The following is a 25,815-nucleotide window of genomic DNA, read 5'->3' as shown; positions in this document are numbered from 1 at the left end:
GCTAGGAAGTCAGCTCTCTTAGTAGCTGTACCTCTAAGCCAGGGATCAGGGTACCAACTTCTTAGAGCAGTGGTTCTTGATCTGTGGGTCTTTACCCTTTAATACAGTTTCTCATGTGATGACCCCTCCCCAGCCATAAAATTATTTCATTGCTGCATAATAAGTGTAACTTTGCTACTGATAGAATCATAATGTAAATATCTTTTTTCCAGTGGTCTTGGGCAACCCCTGTGAAAGGCTCATTTGATCCCCCTAGAGGGGTCACAACCCACAGGTTGAAAACTATTAACTTAGAATTTGTTATGAGATTAAGTTAGTCAATATTTGCTACTGGTGACAACAGCACCTTTCTGAGCACAAGCCAAACACATATATCATATATCATGTGATGGGGAGCAGAAGGCCCATGTTTAAGTATAAATATAAATAAATGTAAGTATGGATACGAATCTCAACATAAATATTTGCTTCTCTTTGTCTTTAATTCTGAATGAGTTGCCAATATGTCAACACATCTGGCAATAGCATATGAAAGTGCGGATGTCTGGCTTCTCTTTAAACCTCTAAAATAAATAAAACCACCAGACCCTACCTTTCAGGTCAGCAATCAGCAGAGGCTGAGGAATGACCCTTCACTGTCAGTGAATCACTTGCCTCTGGTTTCTTACAACTCTCTCTCTCTCTCTCTCTCTCTCTCTCTCTCTCTCTCTCAGACTTCCCACACACTCACACATAGTCACACAACAATCACGTCCCTCCGTGAGCACATATCCAGCCCTCACACACACATACACATACACTCAAGCACACACACATACACACACACACTCAGGCACACACATACACTCAAGCACATACACACACATACACACATACTGAGGCATACACACAAACTCTCACATACACTCAGCCCCCCACAAATACACTCACACAGACCCACCCACACACTCACACTCACTTAGCCACATATACACACAAACTCTCACACACATACACAGTGCCCCACACACTTAGCCCACATGCACACTCAGGTACACATACACACAAACACACACACTCAGGTCCATACACATGCACACACAAACATTCAGATCTACACATGCACACTTATAAATAGGCACACACATATATACACACACCCACACATATACTCATATACTCACCCCACACACACACATACACACTCATACTTACACACATGTACAAATTCATGCGCTCAATAGTGCACATTTACATGTGTGCACATAGTCAGACCCACACTCAGACACATGCACAGAAGCATACACACTCACACACACACACACACACTTACTCACATATACACACCCACACAAACACACACACATATCATATTTCTTTTCTACTGTTTTCCCTCCTGGTCTCTAGAGGCTCTGGAATGTGTGAATTCCTCCAAACATGAATGACCCTGTCTACTCCGTTTAAAACCCTAGCTCACAGTAGGGACTTTGACAGCAATCCTTAATGGAGCACCTGATTATACATGGCTTTCTTTCTTCATTTCCCGTGGAAGCTCAGGGATATGAGCTTTGCAGATGGTAAGAGCATCCACACCCACACACCACACACACAAACACACCTTTGTGGTGCTGAATTAAAATCTCCTCTAATAAGCAATGAAAGCCAAACTGACTTCATTTCCAGGATCTTAGAGAGTCACAGAAGCCTCCCTGGGAATATGGTTTTCAAATTCCAATTACTGTCCTGTGCTGACGCTGCAAAGAAGCAAGCAGCTGAGTGGGGGTCACTGCCGCAGGAGTGACAGAGCATGACAAAGTTTTCCTTGTCTTGAGTGGAGCCCTGCTTCTGATGGGAGGTACTTAAAAGGCCTCCTGAGAAACCCAATACAGCCTGGCTCAACCCCCAGAATGAATTTAGGGCACCAGGCCATATTCCTGGTCCCTGGAGGCCTCCCAGCCCTCCCCTTCTGGGGCTCCAGGCTCTGCAGCTGTAAGGGCCTTTCTAGGTCTTACAGCCTGGAGCTTGGCCGGGTCAGCAAGGGTCAGGGGACTGGCTGCCTTCCCAGCACTGAGCTGAAGGGACTGGCTTGTTTTCTGGGACTGCCCTGCAGGAGTGTGTGCCAAAGAGGAGCTGTTTTCTGGCTCAGGTCAGGCAATGCTGGAATGCTAACAGAGGCCTGGGTAGCTCACCACCGCCTTGCAGGTCTACGACGGCATCCAGGTTATCAGGGATGGCATTCCAGGAGTCTGCGATGAGCTTAGGGAAACCGGGGTCCATTTTCTTCTTCACTTCATTGTATCTAGGAAGGAGACAGGGAGACATAGATTGCTTCTGTGGAGGCCAATCCCCTGCCCACCCCCCTCTCCGATGGCACAGAATAGGTCCCGGGAATAAGATGTAGCCCTTCAAAGGGGAAGTAGGTAGCAATGTGATGCTCAGACCTGGGTCTGAATCTCTCACTACTACCTCCTAATTGAATGGCTTGAGACAATCTCTAAAAGCAGCAGCCAGTGTGACTTTCATCAAGAAGCACAAGCTTGCGTTTCTCCTATGTCTGGGATTCAGCAGGATTTGGGATTTGATCATTCTTTTAAGGCCTTTTTTTTTTTTTTCATTTAATTTGTAGTATGTTTGGGTGTTTTGCCTGCATATATGTCTGTGTGTCATGTGAGTAAGTGTCCTCAAAAGCCAAAAGAGGGAGTCAGATCCCCTAGAACTAGAGATGGTTATGAACCCTATGGGTGCTGGGAATTAAACCCAGCAGCACTTGGAGAACAGCAGATAGCGCTGTTGAGTGCTGAGCCACGTCTCAAGCCCCTCCCTGGCAACCTTTGACTCCCTGCTGCAGTCCTAAGACCAATGAACCAGACCCATAATTCTTCCATTGTGTGGTTTGAACAAATTGCTGCTTCTTCATCTGTCAAGCAGGGATCACAAGCCATGTCTGGGAGTTAACCGAGGCTCAGAGAGTGAGGTTACAACGCCATGTGGTGGGTGTAAGCTCAAGGCCGTGAGTCACCGGGCAGACTGAATGCTATGCAGTCCCAGCCAGAGCTGTCAGGGTACATGTTCTACCAGGCCCTGAATTTAATCCAGGGAAACACCTTAAGCATTAGGAAATCCTTCTCCTTGTTGTTGTTCCAAGTTTCTTGGAGCACTTTTAAATTGCTCCTGTCCTTTTCCTCTCTTCTCTTTCCCTCTGTCTTGCTCCTAACATACTAGCTATATTTATTATAAAGATGTAACACTATACAAGCTAATGCGCTCCCACTGTGTGTCTGTGGCTATCTCAGTAAACAGGGTCAAACCTCACCTCCAAGGCGGAAATTTCTAAGCAGATCCTTTTAGGTACCATTCTAGGGATGGACAAGCTTTCTTTCCTTCACACAGCATCCTGAATGGCCCTCCTTTTCCCTAGCAGCAGCCCTACCACCTCAGTCAGGGGCACCAACCAAAGCCTATCCCACATCTGTCTTTTCTAGGGGGTTCCCTTGCAACCCATCACCCCATGAACTGTCAGAAAAACCTTCACAACTGTAGCTTCATCTGAATACAATTTCTTGGAAAAGCTGTTTCTTCAGGGCCCAAGTTGCCAAAACCAAGTCCCCTTGCTCAAAATCCCCATCCCTACCCCCGTCTGCATGACCTCTACTGAGCCCCCCACTGTACATCCCTGAAATTACAATGGTACAAAGATGTATGCCCCAAGCCCCAAGGATTGCCCCCTAGCACAAAGAGAGGGCAGGAATCAACCCCCACCCACTGTATAGGTGAGAGTCAGAGAAATGAACCAGCTTGCTTCCAGAAAGTTCTTTTCATCCAGGAAGACTACAGTGCCATGTCAGGAGAGGTGTCCCTTCCTCCCTGTCTCTCAAGTCTCGTCATCTTGAATGACTGTCTACAGATGTAGAGGGTGAAACCGAGTGTCAGAAGAGGCATTGGTGTCCTAGGTTTTCCACAGGTGTCTTTGACGTACTTCCGCTTTTGTACCCTTGGTCCAGAAAATGGTGCTCATAACAATATCTACATTAAATGAGAAATCAATCCAGAGGATATGCAGAGCTTCTATCCGGAGTAAGACTCAGGTTTGGAACGAGAGTTGCCAAGATTAGATGCAAAGGTTTTTGAGCCTCTTTGTACCATAAGCTCCAGGAAGACAATGAGGAGCTACATCTAAGCTCATCACCAGCACCTAACTCTATACAGAGCACATAAGGGACACTGAATGCTTATCTGTGGTTTCAGTGGGGACTTCAAAAAGCAGCAGCTGGCCTGCTGAAGCCAACTGCTCACCCTAGTCTCTGTCTGTCTCTCTGTCTGTCTCACTGTCTCTCCCTCCCCCACCTCTCCCCCATCTCTCTCCCTCTCCCCACCTCCCTCCCTCCCCCCCGCAACCATGGCCTATGAAAGTATCTCAAACTCTGTGTCACCTTTGCTGGGACAGACCTGTCTCCTTTGTATGCACAGTCCAGAATCTGAGATCAGCCCTTTCTAGTCTGGCCCCTTTACCAAAGGCTCATGTAGCGCCCTCAGCAGAGGACAGTATCTGTTCTGGCATCTACAATTAGAGGCCTTATCTAGGAAAAAGATGAAAAGAAACCAGCAAGACATTTCAGGGCCTGTGAGTCTGTGTATGCATGCACACCCCTGTTCACATGGGACATGCCTGTTCTTGCATGTGTATACACATATGGTGTGTAAGAGGGGTTCTGTGGGAGTACTTCCCAGGCATTGCAGATGAATCACCTAGGATTTATAGGATTCTGAGATTCCTGAATCACGTGTCTGCGATTCTCCATCTCTCCCTCCCTCCATACTCAGTTTGAAAGATTCAGAGTGCCTGGGATGCCATTCGCAGTACGTGGGCATGCCGGGGGTGTTCCGGAGCCCATGTGCCGAGGTCAGCTCAGTGGTTTCCTGACAGACTGTTTTTCTTCTTGAGGCTTGAGATACCAATCAGCTTAGGTTGCTAAGTATCTCAGCAGTGCGTCCAGAATTCCACCCTGCCATGGGCAGCCCCGGGACATAAGCAGCTTCTGCATCAGGCCAGTTGCTGGTGGGGTGAGGGGAAGAGAAGGGGGAGGAGACAGAGGCCATGGGGGAAGCGGGATTGTTTGTTCAGGGATGCCAGACAAAGTGTGGGAGTTCCATTAGTAGTTCCTGGGAAAGGCTGGAATACAATGACAGCCACAGAACGTGGAACAGGGGAGATGGAGGGGTGCTATAGAACTCTAGTTCACTCACTGATCAAATGATTCAGAGGGCACAGTGAAGGCGGCACTGGGGAAGATAGAGGAAAAGCATCTTTAGGCATATCTCTGGGCCAGCACACTTACATGTAAGTGGGACGACTAAGTTCTTTAGTTTCTTTAGGTCTCAGTTTCCTGACCGCTAAGCTGTGAAGGATTGTAAGCATACTCCTGGGTTTAAGCTATGTCTATGGATACTTTCTCTGGCCCCTCATCCTCACCTTTGCCTCTCAGTGCTAGAGCCTTCTTTTCAGAGGACTTGGAGCAGAGCCACCTGCTTCTAAACTGCTCCCCCTGCCAGTCTGCACCACAGGCCAGACTTGCTGCAGACATAGGGGAGGGTGCCTGCTACTGACGTGGTGTGGGGGATGCCTGCAGTCAAGAGGGAGTGTGCCTGCTGCAGACATGGGGGAGGCTGTCTGTGGCTTCCCAGGGCCTGGTTGGATGCTGTCTTCCTCATTTCCCTCTGCTCCCTTACCTTCAACTTCCCTTCCTCGGTTTCCAGGGCATTGGAAGACAACGACACTCTCCAGGGCCAGAATGCCAGGACTCAAAGCCCAGTTGTCACTCCATGGCTCTGTGGGAACTGAAGCTAGTTTTTAACCCCTTGCAACTGTTTCCTGCCGGTGAAAAGTTGGAAGAACTGTGACTGGTACTACACTGGGCCTTCCAATTAGCATCTGGCATACACCAGCAACAATAGCCACTATTACCTGTCACTGTGTTACCAGCTCTTCTACATTGCCCTAACAGGGGGCTCTAGACTAGATGTCTTCATGCCCAATCAGAGGCAGCTGAAAAAGGAAAGGAAATTTAGGCAAGCATTACCCTAACAATATTACAAAGAAAATGTATGCTGACTCCCCTTGGAGGGCCTCTTCCCTGGCAGGCTGGGGACCAGGGAGGAGACATCTACCCACACTGTGTATAACAAGCCACATAGAGTCTTTCTGCATGAAACTAACCATGTCGCCATTGTACCTGGGACCCCCTTACCTCCAGAACTTGTCTCCTGCAAAGATGTATGTCTTCTTGTTCTTACTCCAGTTAAAGGCAGCATCTACTTGCTGGACATCAGGGGGCAACCCCAGGCTGGTCAGTGGCTTGGGGTATCCTCGCTCCAGAGTGCTGGCAGAATAGACCCAGTACTCATTCCCTGAGGGAAGGGACAGAAGATGAATAAGCTGGTGGCTGTCGGGAAATGCCTCAGGCCAATCTGGCCCTCCTGTCATCTCTTTGACAGAAGAGCCTGCTTGGTCTTTCTCAACCGGGTGTGACCTTCTGCTCAGATCCCAGCTTTGAACCTAGAGGCAGGCCTGAGCGCAGGATCACATTTTATTTCACTTTCTTTTGAGATGAGCTCACGTAATCCAGGCTGGCCTCGAACTTCTCATCATCCTACCTCATCCTCCTGAGTGCTGGGATTACAGGGAAGCAGACTCCCCCACCCCTGACTTCTATAGGGCTGAGAACTGAAGCCCAGGGCTTTGTGCATGCTAGGCAAGTACTCTACCAACTGAATTGCATCCCCAACTCATGTCCACAGGGTTTTACAAGTTGGTGGTAAAAGGTGACAGTCAAGGGAGGCGATGTGGAAGACAAGCAGCCAATGCGCATGTCATAGCTACCACAAGAAGCTCCTCTTTCCCATTTGGATAAAGTGCCCTGAGAGCCAAAGCTCATTTGGCCAGGACCTATGGTCACCAAAGGATGGAGATGAAAGCTGTAGGTATATGAGACAGTAAGTTAGCTGAGCCTTCAATGCCAGCCAGGGCTACACAGCAAATGCAAAGGCCAGCCTGGGTTGTCCGATAAAACCCTGTCTCAAAACAAAGATAAAAGTAACAAGCCTGGTAAAGTGGTGCTTCTTTGGAGTCTAGACACCATGTGATGCTTCTTTGGAGTCTAGACACCTTGTATAAAACAGTTTGTTTGTATCCAGGTTTCAGACACCACCCTCTATTCAAATCGATACATGTTTAAACAAAACATTTTATGTTAAACTTGAGACACCTCCAGGGCTGAAGAAATGGTGTGGTGACTGTGAATGCTTCCTATTCTTTTTGTTTGTTTGTTTTTGTTTTCTTGTTTTTTGAGACAGGGTTTCTCTGTGTAGCCCTGGCTGTCCTAGAACTCACTTTGTAGACCAGGCTGGCCTCGAATTCAGAAATCTGCCTGCCTCTGCCTCCCAAGTGCTGGGATTAAAGGCGTGCACCACCAAGCCCGGCTGAATGCTTCCTATTCTTAAAGACTGGAGTTAGATTCCCAGTACCCACGTGGGTGGCTTACAGCCTCTGCCTCCAGGTACTTGCCTTGAGTTCCTGCCCTGACTTCCCTGGATGGTGGGATGTAAGATGAAATATACCCTTCCTTTCCTAAGTTACTTTCAGCCATGGTGCTTTATCAAAGCGATAGAAACCTTAAGACATGCCTGTAACTCCAGTTCCAGGGGGAATCAATGCCTCTAGCCTCTGTGAACACCTTCACTCATGTCCACACCCCATCACACATGCACACATGCATGTATGCGCGCGTGCGTGCGTGCACGCGCGCACACACACACACACACACACACANAAGCAGCAGCTGGCCTGCTGAAGCCAACTGCTCACCCTAGTCTCTGTCTGTCTCTCTGTCTGTCTCACTGTCTCTCCCTCCCCCACCTCTCCCCCCTCTCTCTCCCCCCCCCCCCCCCCCCCCCCCCCCCCCGCAACCATGGCCTATGAAAGTATCTCAAACTCTGTGTCACCTTTGCTGGGACAGACCTGTCTCCTTTGTATGCACAGTCCAGAATCTGAGATCAGCCCTTTCTAGTCTGGCCCCTTTACCAAAGGCTCATGTAGCGCCCTCAGCAGAGGACAGTATCTGTTCTGGCATCTACAATTAGAGGCCTTATCTAGGAAAAAGATGAAAAGAAACCAGCAAGACATTTCAGGGCCTGTGAGTCTGTGTATGCATGCACACCCCTGTTCACATGGGACATGCCTGTTCTTGCATGTGTATACACATATGGTGTGTAAGAGGGGTTCTGTGGGAGTACTTCCCAGGCATTGCAGATGAATCACCTAGGATTTATAGGATTCTGAGATTCCTGAATCACGTGTCTGCGATTCTCCATCTCTCCCTCCCTCCATACTCAGTTTGAAAGATTCAGAGTGCCTGGGATGCCATTCGCAGTACGTGGGCATGCCGGGGGTGTTCCGGAGCCCATGTGCCGAGGTCAGCTCAGTGGTTTCCTGACAGACTGTTTTTCTTCTTGAGGCTTGAGATACCAATCAGCTTAGGTTGCTAAGTATCTCAGCAGTGCGTCCAGAATTCCACCCTGCCATGGGCAGCCCCGGGACATAAGCAGCTTCTGCATCAGGCCAGTTGCTGGTGGGGTGAGGGGAAGAGAAGGGGGAGGAGACAGAGGCCATGGGGGAAGCGGGATTGTTTGTTCAGGGATGCCAGACAAAGTGTGGGAGTTCCATTAGTAGTTCCTGGGAAAGGCTGGAATACAATGACAGCCACAGAACGTGGAACAGGGGAGATGGAGGGGTGCTATAGAACTCTAGTTCACTCACTGATCAAATGATTCAGAGGGCACAGTGAAGGCGGCACTGGGGAAGATAGAGGAAAAGCATCTTTAGGCATATCTCTGGGCCAGCACACTTACATGTAAGTGGGACGACTAAGTTCTTTAGTTTCTTTAGGTCTCAGTTTCCTGACCGCTAAGCTGTGAAGGATTGTAAGCATACTCCTGGGTTTAAGCTATGTCTATGGATACTTTCTCTGGCCCCTCATCCTCACCTTTGCCTCTCAGTGCTAGAGCCTTCTTTTCAGAGGACTTGGAGCAGAGCCACCTGCTTCTAAACTGCTCCCCCTGCCAGTCTGCACCACAGGCCAGACTTGCTGCAGACATAGGGGAGGGTGCCTGCTACTGACGTGGTGTGGGGGATGCCTGCAGTCAAGAGGGAGTGTGCCTGCTGCAGACATGGGGGAGGCTGTCTGTGGCTTCCCAGGGCCTGGTTGGATGCTGTCTTCCTCATTTCCCTCTGCTCCCTTACCTTCAACTTCCCTTCCTCGGTTTCCAGGGCATTGGAAGACAACGACACTCTCCAGGGCCAGAATGCCAGGACTCAAAGCCCAGTTGTCACTCCATGGCTCTGTGGGAACTGAAGCTAGTTTTTAACCCCTTGCAACTGTTTCCTGCCGGTGAAAAGTTGGAAGAACTGTGACTGGTACTACACTGGGCCTTCCAATTAGCATCTGGCATACACCAGCAACAATAGCCACTATTACCTGTCACTGTGTTACCAGCTCTTCTACATTGCCCTAACAGGGGGCTCTAGACTAGATGTCTTCATGCCCAATCAGAGGCAGCTGAAAAAGGAAAGGAAATTTAGGCAAGCATTACCCTAACAATATTACAAAGAAAATGTATGCTGACTCCCCTTGGAGGGCCTCTTCCCTGGCAGGCTGGGGACCAGGGAGGAGACATCTACCCACACTGTGTATAACAAGCCACATAGAGTCTTTCTGCATGAAACTAACCATGTCGCCATTGTACCTGGGACCCCCTTACCTCCAGAACTTGTCTCCTGCAAAGATGTATGTCTTCTTGTTCTTACTCCAGTTAAAGGCAGCATCTACTTGCTGGACATCAGGGGGCAACCCCAGGCTGGTCAGTGGCTTGGGGTATCCTCGCTCCAGAGTGCTGGCAGAATAGACCCAGTACTCATTCCCTGAGGGAAGGGACAGAAGATGAATAAGCTGGTGGCTGTCGGGAAATGCCTCAGGCCAATCTGGCCCTCCTGTCATCTCTTTGACAGAAGAGCCTGCTTGGTCTTTCTCAACCGGGTGTGACCTTCTGCTCAGATCCCAGCTTTGAACCTAGAGGCAGGCCTGAGCGCAGGATCACATTTTATTTCACTTTCTTTTGAGATGAGCTCACGTAATCCAGGCTGGCCTCGAACTTCTCATCATCCTACCTCATCCTCCTGAGTGCTGGGATTACAGGGAAGCAGACTCCCCCACCCCTGACTTCTATAGGGCTGAGAACTGAAGCCCAGGGCTTTGTGCATGCTAGGCAAGTACTCTACCAACTGAATTGCATCCCCAACTCATGTCCACAGGGTTTTACAAGTTGGTGGTAAAAGGTGACAGTCAAGGGAGGCGATGTGGAAGACAAGCAGCCAATGCGCATGTCATAGCTACCACAAGAAGCTCCTCTTTCCCATTTGGATAAAGTGCCCTGAGAGCCAAAGCTCATTTGGCCAGGACCTATGGTCACCAAAGGATGGAGATGAAAGCTGTAGGTATATGAGACAGTAAGTTAGCTGAGCCTTCAATGCCAGCCAGGGCTACACAGCAAATGCAAAGGCCAGCCTGGGTTGTCCGATAAAACCCTGTCTCAAAACAAAGATAAAAGTAACAAGCCTGGTAAAGTGGTGCTTCTTTGGAGTCTAGACACCATGTGATGCTTCTTTGGAGTCTAGACACCTTGTATAAAACAGTTTGTTTGTATCCAGGTTTCAGACACCACCCTCTATTCAAATCGATACATGTTTAAACAAAACATTTTATGTTAAACTTGAGACACCTCCAGGGCTGAAGAAATGGTGTGGTGACTGTGAATGCTTCCTATTCTTTTTGTTTGTTTGTTTTTGTTTTCTTGTTTTTTGAGACAGGGTTTCTCTGTGTAGCCCTGGCTGTCCTAGAACTCACTTTGTAGACCAGGCTGGCCTCGAATTCAGAAATCTGCCTGCCTCTGCCTCCCAAGTGCTGGGATTAAAGGCGTGCACCACCAAGCCCGGCTGAATGCTTCCTATTCTTAAAGACTGGAGTTAGATTCCCAGTACCCACGTGGGTGGCTTACAGCCTCTGCCTCCAGGTACTTGCCTTGAGTTCCTGCCCTGACTTCCCTGGATGGTGGGATGTAAGATGAAATATACCCTTCCTTTCCTAAGTTACTTTCAGCCATGGTGCTTTATCAAAGCGATAGAAACCTTAAGACATGCCTGTAACTCCAGTTCCAGGGGGAATCAATGCCTCTAGCCTCTGTGAACACCTTCACTCATGTCCACACCCCATCACACATGCACACATGCATGTATGCGCGCGTGCGTGCGTGCACGCGCGCACACACACACACACACACACACACATTCCAAGAGAGACAGAGAAACAGAGACAGAGAAAGAGACTCACATACTCAGACATATACACATACGCATACACACAGAGACAGAAGACAGACAGACAGACAGACGCACACACACACACACACACACACTTAAAGGTCTAACTAAGGTACCTACTGACTAAGCCTCTAGCCCTGGAAAGTTGTTAGGGAAATATCAGCACTGGAAGGAGCTTCTGTTTTCTTTGAGGAAAGGAAACAGAGATCAACAAAGAGCCCAGAGGAGAGGAAATGTTTGTCCTAGGGGTGGGGCTGGTGGATGCTGGGTGTCTAGACCAACCTCCCAGATAAATCTAAGGTGTGTTGGCTAGGTTTTTTTTTTTTCCTTTTGTCAACTTAACACAAGCTAGAGTTATCTAAGGAGGGGGACTCAATTGCAAAAATAAAATGCCTCAATAAAATTGGCCTCTAGGCAAACCTGTGAGGCATTTTCTTAATCAGTGATCAATGTGGGAGGCCTCAGCACACTGCGGGTGATATCACTTCTGAGCAGATGGTCCTGGAGTGCATAAGAAATCAGGCTGGGCAAGCAATGGGGAGCAAGCCAGTGTTCAGTGCTCATCTATGGCTTCTGCTTCAGTTCCTGCCTTGGGTTCCTGCATACAACTGTAGGCTGAATTAAGCCCTTGCCTCCTCAAGTTACTTTTGAACCTGGTGTTTTAACACAACAGAAACCTAACAAAGACACTGTGCTTTGGGAAGTGATGTTGAGACAGGTCCCTAACGGAGCTGCAGTACCTGCAGGTGCCTGGGAACTGTGGTTTGGTGGAGTAATGGATCCAGTTAAACAGGAACTGAGGGCCAGCGAGACCCTCCTACATACCTGCGAAGAACACAGCCTTCTCCTCCTGTGGGGCCTCATACACAGCGTCAATCTTTTCTGGGAGCTCAGGCCAGAATGTGGCCACCAACAAGGGACCTGTGGGCTTGTCACGTGGTGTCACTGTCCGCCAAATAAACCTGGAGACAGGAATGGGCCACAAACTGTCACACCTTCCATCGCTCTGCAGCTCAGAGAACCAGAAAACCAACTCAGAAACATGGTAGGGTGGCAGAAGGAGGCGAGGTCAAAAGAAGGTTGGAGAGAGACACTGGGGAATAAGAGGGACACTGCTCTGCAAGATGCCAGGGCTGGGAAGCCACTGTTTGCTCTTGTGCCCACCTCCTCCAGGAAGCCGCCCTGGATTGTCTGTCTCCCTCCCCTGTGTCCCTCCTCAGTGACTCTCAACAGCAGCACTGAGTGCCCGGAGTGTCTGCTGTTTAACTCATCTGTCCTATTTGATGAGAAGCCAGCTGAGACAGCAACTGACAGTACTTCAGAGCATTTTCAGAATGTAAATGGAACAGATCTATGCTTTGGCAAAATAAGAGCTACATTTACCAGGGGCATACTAAGCACCAAGCACTTTTATGGATGAGCCTTTTAAAATGTAACATGTGAGGTTGCAAATCTCTCTCTCTCTCTCTCTCTCTCTCTCTCTCTCTCTCTCTCTCTCTCTCTCCCCCCCCCATCTCCATAGGTATAATTATCCTTCAGCACAGGGAGCCCCTGTTGCCCATGAGCTCATCCTCATCCTAGGAATTGGTCCCAGGTGACTTCAACCTCTCAACGTTGTAACAGGACTTGCCATTGAGTTACAAAGACAAAAGCTATCCTCAGCTGCATGTGGCCTTGAGTATTGGTTAGTCATGAGTAAGCCACTGATCTCAAATTGCAATCCTCAGCCCCAGCAGCCCCAGCAGCCCCAGCAGCCCCAGCAGCACCTGGGCTTGCTATAGAAATGTGAACCTGACATCTGCAGAGCAGAATTCTCTGGCTTATGATTCACCAGCCTTCTGGGTGACTCTGTTTGCCAAAGTTGGTTAACTTAACATTTTCTTGCCATCAGCATGACAAGATTGAACAGATAGACTAGTGTCTCACCTCTAGACATCTCTCTCTCTCTCTCTCTCTCTCTCTCTCTCTCTCTCCTTCCCTCTCTCCCTCCCTCTCTCTCTCTCTCTCCATCCCTTCCTCCCTCCCCCTTTCTCTCTCAGGCCACTGGCAGTCAACTTGGAACCCAATCTTGGCATACATGCCATGCAGAGGTATCAACGGACAAAGGCAAGTCACAGACCCTTCTTTGCCCCTTAAAGCAGCTTTATCCCTTGACACTGTACCATGAAAGACCAACTTTTCTTCCACTATTTAATCTGGTGCAAGAGAGAGTGGTTACTTGAAACAGCACACACAAGGCAGGGACATGATCCTAATTTGCCAACGACACTCAGATTATGGTAGTGCCTGGATTTAAGTTCATATCTAACGCCAGAATCCATATTCAAGGATCCTGTAGTACTGCCCTGTCTGCCCAGTGCCTGGCACTGTTACTGTTTAATTATTTACAGATCAATGCAATGACTCCATTGAACATACATTTAGGTCCTTCTGATAGAAAGTGTGATACAGTGTCAGAACCACCCTTGGCCTGAGCCTTGGCTCAGAGCCTTTTCTGAGATTCCCACATCTGGCAGCTCTATACATGATCAATTTCCTGGGGACCTTGCTGGAGAATAGAATCCCTACTAACCTCTTCTCCCTCTTCTACAAGGTACAGCAGGACACCAGTAGCATCTACAATCACTAAAACTGGTTCAGGCACTAAGACCTAACTGTATCTGACTTACTGCTTTTTGAGGCTCATTTCACTCTCTATCTTCTTGTTATCACCTACTAAGTACATAGACTCTGGGAAAGGCAGAGCCTTTGTATCCCATACCTGCCCCCATGTCTGAAGAGAAATCCTTGGTGGAACAGAAAGAAGACATTCTGTGGATATCTTTTAGCCTCAGTGGAGTCTCTAACCCACATCAGGAACTTTTATCTCTATCTCAGATGTATGCTTCCTAACCTGGTACTCCTATCACAAAAATCACCTCCTCCATTCTAGGAAGTGTGGGTACTTCTTCTGAGAACAGTGATGTGATATTAACTCCTGGCACACACTCTTCCCTTTCATACTGTCATGGAAACTCTTCAAGGCAACCGTCACAATAGATGCTAAATTATGATTTATTAAGATGGCAGATAATGAGGCTGGCATTGTTCTAAGCACTAAACTCATCTAATCCTTTTATATTTGCTCTATTTGATAGGGTAAAATATCAACCCCATCTTAAAAATGGGCAAGCTGAGGTCCAAAGGAAACAATGAACCTGCCGATGATGATACAACCTGTAGAGAATTCGTGTAGTTTTCTACTTCCACCACCCATTTTTCTAACCGTTATACTCCATGAATGGATGAGTGGATAATTGGATCAATGTATGGAAAGGTAATAGAGAATAGAAGGACAGTAATGCTTGGTAGATGGATCCATTGATCAAAAGATACATACATGCATACATACATATATACAAGATTAATAGATTGAAGTAGATCTAACTAGATGGATAGACGATGGACAGATAGATGGATGAATGTACTTTTTTTTCATATAAATGGACTTTTTAACGAGGTCCTAGATACTATTTCTCATATCCCAGGCAGCCAGGGCATTAGGGTGACACTCAACCATTTGTCATTACCAGGGCCTCATAGAATGAAGGAAACAATCTCCCTCCACCTAACCTCACTTGCTATCTATAGAGACATCAATTTGGTCACTTGAGATCAATAGAGCAGTCTGAGAGAAGGCCAATGGAAGACTGACTAGTTCCCCTACAGTCTTCTCTCTGTCCTCCTTTAGAATCATGTCTATATGTGCCTTGCTATATGTTAGCACAGTATGTCTTTTAGAGGCTGGGCTGAAGTGGACTGGGGTGGCTGGCTTAGTAATGTTCTTTGATTTCACTGGTAGAAGATTCTCAGACATTGCATGGATGAAATCTTTCAATGTACGAGTATGGTTTGATTTAGCCTCTAACACCTTGTCATTTACCACAAGTATCGACAAACTATGGGAGAATGAGTGGCATGTAGAATATATCAGACCTGCTGATTCAAAGGCTTAGATATCTGGTTGACCCATAATTCAAGAGAGCCACTTGAATTGTAAGCTACCAAGATCTGTGGGTTGTGAGACACAAGCAAAAACTGCTTACTGCAGGTCATTCTGTGAGGCCCCAGGAGCCCTCCACAACAGTGGGGGCACAAGAACAATGGGAAAGGACAGAGGCTAGAGGGTAAGAAAGACAAAAGCAACCTCACTCACCGGTCCTTGAAGAAGAAGATCTCACCACGGATCTGAGCGATGCCATCAAAAACAATGTCCTGTTTGCAGATCTCCGGAGTGACAGGTCCCAGTGTCGGTGTGGGGCCAGTACCAGTGTCAGTATCAGCATCAGGGGAGGGCCCTGGGGAATGGGGAGACACCTGACCCTAGACTCTCCCCAGCAACAAGGCTTCTCATCTCCAGGCTCGGCCCCAGTACTGCTCACTTAACCGGCTAAGGCTATAAAAAAAAGAGCAGTCTACCTCGGTAGAGCCTGAGCTTAGAGAAGGGACCAGATGCTTGACTCTTGTGTGGTCTCTTACTTTAAGAACAGAGAAGGCTGGCTGGTGCCAGTAGAGGTGTGGCACTTTCTTAAGGATTTGCTTTTGTACTCCTCAGGCTGCGCAACAGTGGAGTCTAGGGAGGCGAACAGTTGATTCATTCCAGCTGGCATGTAGCCTTAGCAGGACTGCAATGTCACACATCAATGTCTGCATCTCTGATTCTTTCCCAAGTTCAGAGTCTGTGAGCTTCCCCATCCAGGTTCCACTTTCACCACGTGCTTGGTCCAGGAACCACTAGGACTATTATATAATTCATTTCTTTTTTAAGAAACTGACTGGCTGCTTTTTAGCCTCTAACCTCACTGAAAGCACAGACAATAGGCCATCATTGGTGGCAGGAAGCAGTTATTATGTTTCTATGGCAAAATGAAACATGAGCATCTTACAAGAACTAGTAACACCCATTTCATGCCAGAGAAAATCCTGCCCTGTAGGCAGCTCCCTCTTCTGGATCCTAAACCCTACCTGGCTGCTGAAACCTAGTTGATATTGGGCCAGACAGACTGCCTTTCTTAGCCTCACTTCATATACCTAGCACATGGAAATGGAAAACCAAGAGGGGCATGGATAACTAGAGTCTAGAAAGGACAGAGCTGTCTCAGAAGCCCTTTGGAGCATTCCTCTGAAGCCTGAGGACCAGGCACAAGCCATGTCCCCAGATGATGTCCCTGGCCATTCTAACTCGATGAGGTCTGGCATTTTCCACTCCTGTGTCTTCCCACCCAGGCTATGGGATCCTCACAGACACCTCTCCCCTCCGAGGCCCACAAGCTGTGGCTTACCATAGAGCTCCTGGATCCCCTTGATGTCGTCATGGGATAATCGGAAGTTCTTGGTGTAGGTGTAGATAGGGGCCATCAGAGCTCCAGGGTCCTGAGAGTGTTCCAGCCCCATGGCATGGCCGAACTCATGGGCTGCCACGAGGAATAGGCTATATCCTGAGTGCCAAAGCAGGGACATGAGGTGGAATTCAAGAGAGAAACAAGACAGGTATCAAGACTTGCTTTCTAGGAAGGAGATTTGGGGGAGGACAACTCCAGGGTAGAGCTAAAAGTTCTAGAAGTGGCACATATTGGTTTTTCCCTTGTGCTGAGAGTGCTGTTGCTTTTGAGTAGGCCAGTCAGCATCCTCTTGCCTTTCCCCAATGATGGTTGCATGTGGTATGAGGGAGAGAGAAAGGGGTATCTGCTTCAAGTCCCATCTGTGAAAAATCATGCTCTCTAGCCCTTTGTGAGAGTTGACACAAAACCTGCTGCTCAGGATCTCAAAGAAGAAGAGGGAGAGGGAGATTCTGGCCTGAGGGTTTCACCATTTCTTCCCAGGGAAGGGAGTAAAAACCACTCCCCTGGGAATGCTGCTTGATGATATAACATTCACCTAGTGTATTGCCAGCAAATCCAGTCCCATGGGGAAACTGAAACAAAACATATTCATGCCTGTATGGCTTGCTCAGGCTTGGCCATGGAGAGCAGGCAAATCGTGTGCCACACCCTCCGTGCTGTGACTCAATTATCCCACAAGCCCCACTACAATAACAACAACAACAACAACAACAATAATAGTATAAAATAGAATTCTGTTCCTGGTTACCTAGGACATGCAATCTTATTTGCAGACATCACCAAAATGGAAGCCAGAGCCAAGAATGATATATCTAACTATAATTCCAGTGCTTGACATGCTGAAGTAGGATTGTGAGCTTAAGAGTAATCTGGGCTGCACAGTGAAACCCTGTCTCAAATAGATGAATCAGTTAAAATGCTACCCTCATTGCAGTCAACAAGCTCTTAACCCACTGTGGATTACAACCTCTTAGGAAGAGAGACAAGGGACCGATATGGACCAGAGAGTGACATATAATGACTGAAGCAAGCAATGAAGTGATACAGGCATGGGGGTGGGGAGAGACACTTTGGTTGTAAACTTCCGGCCTTCTGACTAGGGGAAGAGTCAGTATATGTTGTCTTAAGCCACCAGTATATTATGCTTTGTACGTGGCAGCCTGAGTGGCCACAAACTCTTCACATGGGTGGAGATCCCACCATAGGCAGAGTTGCACCAAGGAGGGGTGTCAGCCTATCTCTTAAGATAGCCTTTGGCGGGCAAGAAAAATTCCTAAGAAAACCTCATTTGGCCAGCTGCTAGCATTCACCAAAGTGCACCTCAATACAAGAGAAAAGCAATCGTCACAGAAGGAAAGAGTGTCCCGGTGAGCATCAACTCTCCATGCCACACAGCCTAGAGTCCATTGTTAAAATAAAACTCTCAGTTGAGTGTTGATCTCCATCAGGTTGGTCTCCAGGCATGCTGCCGAGGAACTCTTTTATTATTAATAGATGCAGAGAGCATAGCTTACTGCAGCTCCATTCCCTACGCATATATCCTAGGCTGTATAGGAAAGCAAGCTAAGCATCAGCCTGTGAGCTAGCTACACAGCACAATCCTGCCATCAGCCTGTGAGCTAGCTACACAGTGCTATCCTGCCATGGTTCTTGCATCCAGGTTCTCACCTTAAGTTCTTGCCCTGACTTCCCTCAATCTGGGAGTGTAAGCCTCTTTGTAGATCTTTCCTCCTTAAGTGTTCATTCACAACAACAAAAATCAATCTAGAATAGAAACCCACCCAATTCTGGCAGATCCTGAGCCTATCTCCTTGCCTAAACATTTTGGGCTACCTGAAACACTGAAGTCCTGGGCATCTAGGCAGTGAAGGTTGCCCAGCTCAAAGACCAACAGTAAGGTCTTTCAATGACTCCTGCTAGTGACAGTCCTGTCTGGAAGGGTAGCTGGAGTGGTAGGTAAGAAAGGCAAAAGCAGGGCTGATCCCCACCCAGGGTCAGTACGTAGTCACGGGATCTCATTTTGAAGCTGTATGAATGTCCACCTAAACTGTCTGGACCTAAGCAGGGAATCTGTCTTCCCTGCCAGAGCTGAGTTTCCTCTGCTCTGAAGGCTAGATCTGAAGGTACAATGGGGGTATCTTGTTTAGAGACAATATGCTTGATCCATCGTCTGGGCCTCAGGAGGTTCCAGGTCAGGTGTGGAGGGTATCCAGTGTCTCTACCCAAAGGCCAGGGCCTCATACCTTGGTCAGGACAGAAGCCCCACTTCCGGTCATCATCGTAGTTGGTTGTGGTCGCACACCACACCTTGCCATCGTTGCGGCCAGCACTGGTGCAGCTCTCATACTTGTTGCCCAGGAAAGTGAAGGGGAAGACACATGGGGCACCTTCTGAATTTCCACCCACAGTGGACATAGCTGTGGGGTAAACGACAGAGGTCAAGGGGCAGCAGAGGATCTGAGGCCACAGCCAGGAACCAATGACAAGATGGTGACATTAGCATACACTCCCTGAGTACCGGTCCATCCTATTCACCTCCATCAATAGCCCTGTCACAGGAGAGACCCTGTAATGACATCTTCATGTCATAGATGGGACTTGTCTTGAAGAGGCTCAAAGAGATTAAGAAACTTGCTGCGCAGATAATGCTTGGAAGTTAAGTATCAGACCCAAGCTTTAAACCCAGGTAACCATAGTTCAGAGTCTAGAAATGGATCCTTTTAGATAGGAGCAGAGAGACCAGACACCCAGAGGACTAAGCGAGCTGATGGACTCAACACACTGCCCTAGAAGATGAGCCTTGAGGCACACAGTCTTACAGACACCAATCTCTGATTTAGCTTCAAGAAGCAGACTCAGTAAACACATGTTGGAGAAAAGAACAGTGAGAAAGGATGAGTAAGAGATGAGACATAGAAGCGATGCAGTCAAGAGAAGGTGAGAGGAAAGATTCAGGTCAGAGGGAGGGAGATACAATGTCAGAGCTGAAAGACTGGGTGCAAACTGGCTACCAGGCTGTGAGCTGGCTGGCCAGGAATCAACAGCACACCTGCAACAGCTGACCCCCACACCCGTGGGGTACCAACAGCTAGTCTTGGGGAAGATGCTGTAGGTGGACAAGTGGGTATTAAATGTCAAAATGCTTGCCTCTGAGGAGCATAGAGAGGCAGGGATACCCACCAGTCTCGGGGCAGAATCCATACTTCTTATCCCGGTCATAGTCCTCGGTGGTGCCACACCAGCGGTAGCCGTCGGTGCGGCCCTCAGTGGTACAGCTGTTGTAAGAGGTACCCTGGAAGCGGAACGGGAACTTGCAGGGCTGTCCATCTGCATTGCCACCCATGGTAAACAAGGCTGGGGAGGGGAAGAGAGGGAGAAGATGCCATTGAGAGAGATATCTGGCTGGGTAGACTTGGCTAGTCACCCATTTGCTGGTTCATATAAGAGTAGTTGTAGCTGTTAAAAATATTAATTACAAACAATCTCTAGGGGCTGGAGAGATAGCTCTGCAGTTACAAGCAATGACTGCTCTTCCAGAGGATCCAAGTTTGGTTCTCAGCACTCATGTCAAATAGTTCACAACCATCTGTAAGTCCAGCTACAGGGATTTGATGCTTCTAGCCTCAGAGGTACTTGCACTCATCTGTACATACTCACACAAAGACATACACCTACACTAGTTTAAAATGATAAAATAAATAAATCTAAAACACCAGTGAACACTGACTTCTCTGGGAAAGTTTCAGTCCTCTCTGGATATCTCCACTGATGCTATAGCCAATCCCCACAGAAAGGAGGGGAGAAGGAGAAGGGGCAGCTGGTATCTTAGCCTCCTACTCTGATGACCACAGGGTAGGGTATGACTGGAGAATGGGGAGAGACAGGATCAAGGTCAGCCTGTCTTGAGATTCCCCCAAGGCTCCCATCCCTGCATCCACTCTGAAGTTACAAAATGGTGTGTGTCTGGAATTGCCAACTAGCAAAACCACAAGTGCGTAACGAGGACCATCTGTGTACAGCAGTGCCAGAGGTGACCTCACTGGGTCTGTTAACTCTACCACAAGCTGAATAGAACTCAACCCCTGGCTTCCCAGTGCAGGGACGGGGATGGGTCTTTATCTTCATTGCTATTCTCCACTCCCCCACAAACAAGAAACCTTTCCCTGATGGACCAGAAAGAGTAAAGCTTAGAGAAGAGGTAGATCTGAGTAGTCCAGAGGCCCTGGTGATTCAGAGTCGGGAGGGTTCAGTGATAACTTTGACCCCACCCAGAAGCCCATCTCCTCTGGGACCCACCCTCTTCCCAAAGAGAAAGTCAGGGAAGAGACACTGAATCAGCAGTCAGGAGGGGCTGAGTAATCAGAATCGCTGCCCCAAGACCCAAACACGTGTGCCTTGTGCGTACTTGAACCTGGCTGAGGACCAAATCAATAGCCAATGTCTGACACAGAGAGAACCTGTCCAAGCTGTTCAAGGCTGTTTCCTATCTATCCACGGAGCCTGTATCCACAGAAGGGCTGACTCTGGAAAGGGTTTCTATGCCTCGCCCATGTCCAACCGGGAAATGCAAGACACAGATTTTTATTTTCAAACCTCTGACTTCCTAATCGTCAGTAGCTTGAGTCTTACTACAAAGTTTAGCTTCCGTGATAAAAGCATAAACAAGGTTGAGGATAGAATTCTGTGGTGGAGTAGATCAGACCTACCGTGTGTGAGGCCATGGGTTGGATCTGCCTCACAAAGACAGAGGAAAGAAGGAAATGTAAACAGGAAGGCAATTAGAAGCTCTTTGTCCCCCCCCCACACACCCCCTCCAGATGATTGGTGCTACTGTTATGTTGCAATAGGGGCAGGAAGAGTCACAACCATATACAATTATATACAATTATAGACCCCCCCTTACCCCAAACAGACTGTCCTTAGTCTATGATCCAGAAATGCCTTTATGGGTTGGGGAATAAGCTAATACTTAGAAGTAGGTCTGTATTTTCTTTCTCTCATTTCTCCAACATTTTTTTCTGGGTTTCTGATGTTTAGAACCGTCAAGTGAGATGGCCTGGCCAAGTATGATGTCATGCATACTTTTACAAAGATTTATGATTAGAAAGTGTGTCCAGGAAGCTTTCAAAGTTGATTGAGTGTGGATATCAATACCCCTCTGCCCTTCACACTTTTTCCTCAATAGATGATAGAAGAGGGAAAATGTTGCGAGCTCTGATGAACACACACTCACACACACACACACACACACACACGCACACACACATACACACTGAATGGAGCTGGATACCTGTTCTGGCACAGGGACAGAAGGCAGAGTAGATGGCATAGCTCTGACCACTTTAAGTGACTCTCTTTGGTACAGTGGGCCCAGTTTGAGAGGGATGGCTAATATTCTCAGATTGAAGATCCTCCTTGGATCAGGTACCAGCTTGGACTGAGCCTTGTTCCCCTCCCACTGCTAAGCTCTTCATCTGTCTCTAGGCCTCATCTCTCTTCTCCTGGCCTCCTGGCCTTGAACCATAGAGTTTGTATGAAGTATAAAGTGGCCCTCCAAAAAAAATGAATTTTGATACATTCAAAATCATTCTCCCGTATGTTAGAAAAAAATAATCAACAAATCAAATCCATAATCTCACAAATAATAAAGCTAAGTCACTTAGCTAAATATGAAAAAGTAAGCAGATATGGTCGTGCACCACAAAAATAGCATTTAAGCTACAACAGACCACACACACAGGGTGGGAGTAATATGTGACAGTGGTCCATGAGGTCAGACTGACTGGAGACTCTGTATCCTTCTCAGCTTGTGTCAGGATACTATGTTCATACACTGATGATGAACTTGAACAACTACACTTCTTAGAATGTGTGCCTGTCCTTAAAGCAACACAGTAGAGGCAGGACACAGTGACGGCTGAAAGCAGGATAATGGATACTTAGATGAGGGGGATGAAGGTTGACTGGCCTGTGGAATGTGGAGGATGTAGGCATGGCAGGTGCCTCTAGCTAGACTGGGGGCCTGGGTAGGGTGAGGGCTGGGGCCAGGGCAGATGCTCACCTTCATGGGGGCAGAAGCCATACTTGCCATCCTTCTCAAAGTTGTATGTGGTGGAGCACCAGAGGAAGCCATCACTGCGACCAGTGTCTGTACAGCTGCTGTATTCCCGACCGTTAAACAGGAAGGGGAACTTGCAGTACTCGCCGTCAGCGTTCCCATACTTTACTCGGACCACTGCAGGACACACAGAGCATGAGACCCACCTCTCGGGGCCTTGTGCTATGGGCTCATCCTGAAAGCTGAGTTCCCTCCTCCTCCCATTGCTCTGATCCCATCAGAGCAAATGAAGGGCTGAAAGCGGGGTTGGGTTGCTAGGAGACAGGAATGAAGGCTGACAGAATCTATCTTACCTTGTCCTTCTCCCAGGGTCCACAGTTCATCATCATCAAAGTGAGAATCTCCCCCAACACCAGTGCCCGGGGCAAAGGCATGTGCCAGGAGTCCATCCTTGCCATCAAATGGGTATCCATCTCCATGCTCTGAAACCCACATTGCCTCTTAGCTGTTATCATTCCCTGCCCCCACGGCTGCATCCTTAAGCTCAGCCACACCCTTATCTGTGTTTGGAGTTCCTCAGCCCTCCAAACACCTGTCCCTTTCCCATTTCCTATTGGGGTTATCTGGAATAAGCATCGCCAGGAGTCAATGGAAAAACTCTTGCTTGGTTGCTTCCAACCTGTGGCCCGTACTCCTCGAGGACACATGGTCCTCTCCCCTGCACCACAGATAGACCTTTGCTCTGTTCATTGCTATCAGGAACACTGTACCCACCCACATGTCTTCAGTGCCACTACAGCATGATAGCCCCATCCCTTCCTGGCATCCATGGCCTCCCATCAACTCCATCTTCCTCACTATGCCCTATTCTCATGCCAGACAATCATCACTATCCACAGAGCTAGCCTTCGGACTCTACTGTAACAGAATGTTTCTGTTACTCACCCCCAGGTCCACACTGCCCTTCCCCTGCCCTCCACCTTCATTGTTTTACCTCCTCGTATCCATACCACCAGCTTTCATACGTATACTGCTGCCAGATACCAACAGCTCACATGGTGGCTTGGCCCCAGATTCTATTCCACTTCCTCCTGCATTGCTATTGGGACTACTGAATTTAAATTGTTAAGGTCTTTCTTATTATGTTCTATCCAAGTAGCCATATGCATCTAGGGGCTGTCATTTACAGGGCGCAGTCGGTTTTCACTGCATGCAGGGTATACTATACTGCATCCTCCACTATCACAGCCGTGGCTTTCCAGTGTCTGGGACATGCTCTGCTACCTCCATCTGATGAGCATGCGATGTCTACACTTCTTGATAAGCTGCCCTCAGGATCCCCATGCTTCTCAAATGACTACCTAGCCCTGTTGTCTCTGTGCTGCCCCATTCTCCAGCCCAGTTCTGCCTACCCCAGCGTCCAAAGTTGATCATGATGTCAGCCTCCCCATCATGGATTCGAGAAAAGCGTAGTGGAGTGACGTCGCTCCATACTTTTAAGGCCCGAGCAAAAGCATCATCCACGGTCTCAGGGTCCAGGTCAGGCGTGTAACCAATGATCCTAAAAGGGGGAAAAGTGCATACGACTGTGCATATATGCAATTGTGCAAGTGTCTATGTGCATAGAGTGTGTGCATGCGTGTGTGTATGTGTGTGTGTGTGTGCAAGTGTTCTTGTGCAACAGATGTGTTGAGCAAAACTCACTGAGAACACCCTCCTAGACTGCCTTGATGTCTCTACAATCTCAGACCTTCTCATCCCTCATTCTGTCTGGGACAAGGGCACCAGGGAAATAAACAGTACAAAAGGCAGAGATCTCACCCTTGATTGATACCAGGCACATAGAGGAGAGGTCTTAGCTCAATTAGTAACCAATCATAAAACCACTATAAGATTAAGAACGCAATTATCAGCTGGTCATCCAGCTTCCTCCACCTGACCCAGTGACCCAGATGACAATGACAATCACCAACACTTGTAGACCCTTGCTCTGTATCAAACATTGTGGAAACTTTTGATTTACATTTAATCTAATGTAGCTCCTCAACCACCCCTATGAGGAGCAGATTTCTTAGCCCTGTTTCATAGGCAAGGATACCAACTCGAAGTGCAAGAGAGTAAGACCAGTGTCTCAATCATTAGTGAATATGAGACTCAAACCTAGGTCTGCCTGGCTCCACACATCAAGAACTCTGTATGCAAAGTCTCTGAATGCTCAGCTCTCAGGAATGACACCTCATGGATCCCCTAAACTAGGAAGGCAATTCCCAAGGAAGCACACATCCCTCAGGGTCCTGACTCAGGGTCCTGACTCAGTGTCCCCCAGCCCCTCCTGGGCACCTGTATGTGATCTGGTTCTTGTCCCACTTGGGCTTGCGGGGGAAGAAGTTGTAGTTGGCCACATCTGGGTTACCACATCTTGGCTTCCGCATGGTCTCAATGGTGTTCTGGTCAAGGTCACCTGTCTGGGGCAGCCCAAAGAACTTCTGCATCTTCTTGAGGGTATCCTTCAGCACAAAGAGGTTGCAACTTTCCTTGGGGCAGCCATAGAAAGTGTTCAGGTATTGCTGAAAGAGACAGGTACTCTCAAAGCCGGGATCCACATTGGGATGGCAATGCCCATTAATCCCAACTTCTGCCAAACATTCACTAACTGGGACAGGATGGAATCAGGAATCCAGAGACAGTGAATGGAGCCTTGGGCTTTCAAACGAGTTCTGTCACCCACCAGTGGGGTGATTCACTTGTAAAGGGCATAGCTACCACCTTTTATTTCCTTGAATTTATAACTCAGTAGATATTAGCTTATGTAACTCTCTCTCTCTCTCTCTCTCTCTCTCTCTCTCTCTCTCTCTCTCTCTCTCTCCCCGTCGGGCAGAGGAAGAGGAAGAATCTAAGAAAAAAAATCAGACAACTTAAGAAACTTGCTCAAGAGGACACCACTCACAAATGGCAAATCAGGATTTGAC

General features: G+C 48.1%; 1 protein-coding gene across 2 annotated transcripts in view; it reads right to left on the bottom strand.

Annotated features, from left to right (window-relative positions):
• Positions 1-25,815, bottom strand: part of Mmp2 (matrix metallopeptidase 2) — a 31,138-nt gene that overhangs the window by 1,784 nt on the left and 3,539 nt on the right. For both annotated transcript variants that reach the window (XM_021169478.1, XM_029480967.1), the window contains exons 2-12: positions 25,187-25,413; positions 24,259-24,407; positions 23,200-23,328; positions 22,850-23,023; positions 19,969-20,142; positions 19,032-19,205; positions 16,729-16,884; positions 15,603-15,744; positions 12,233-12,369; positions 9,793-9,952; positions 2,169-2,278 (exon numbers count right to left, since the gene is read on the bottom strand). In XM_021169478.1, the coding sequence (XP_021025137.1) occupies positions 2,169-2,278; positions 9,793-9,952; positions 12,233-12,369; positions 15,603-15,744; positions 16,729-16,884; positions 19,032-19,205; positions 19,969-20,142; positions 22,850-23,023; positions 23,200-23,328; positions 24,259-24,407; positions 25,187-25,413 (1,732 nt within the window). The remainder of the gene's footprint in view (positions 1-2,168; positions 2,279-9,792; positions 9,953-12,232; positions 12,370-15,602; positions 15,745-16,728; positions 16,885-19,031; positions 19,206-19,968; positions 20,143-22,849; positions 23,024-23,199; positions 23,329-24,258; positions 24,408-25,186; positions 25,414-25,815) is intronic.

This window comes from Mus caroli, chromosome 8 (assembly GCF_900094665.2).
Source record: "Mus caroli chromosome 8, CAROLI_EIJ_v1.1, whole genome shotgun sequence".
Lineage (NCBI taxonomy): Eukaryota > Metazoa > Chordata > Mammalia > Rodentia > Muridae > Mus > Mus caroli.
Note: the sequence above shows the minus strand (reverse complement) of the source record. Positions and strands in the feature narration are given on the sequence as shown.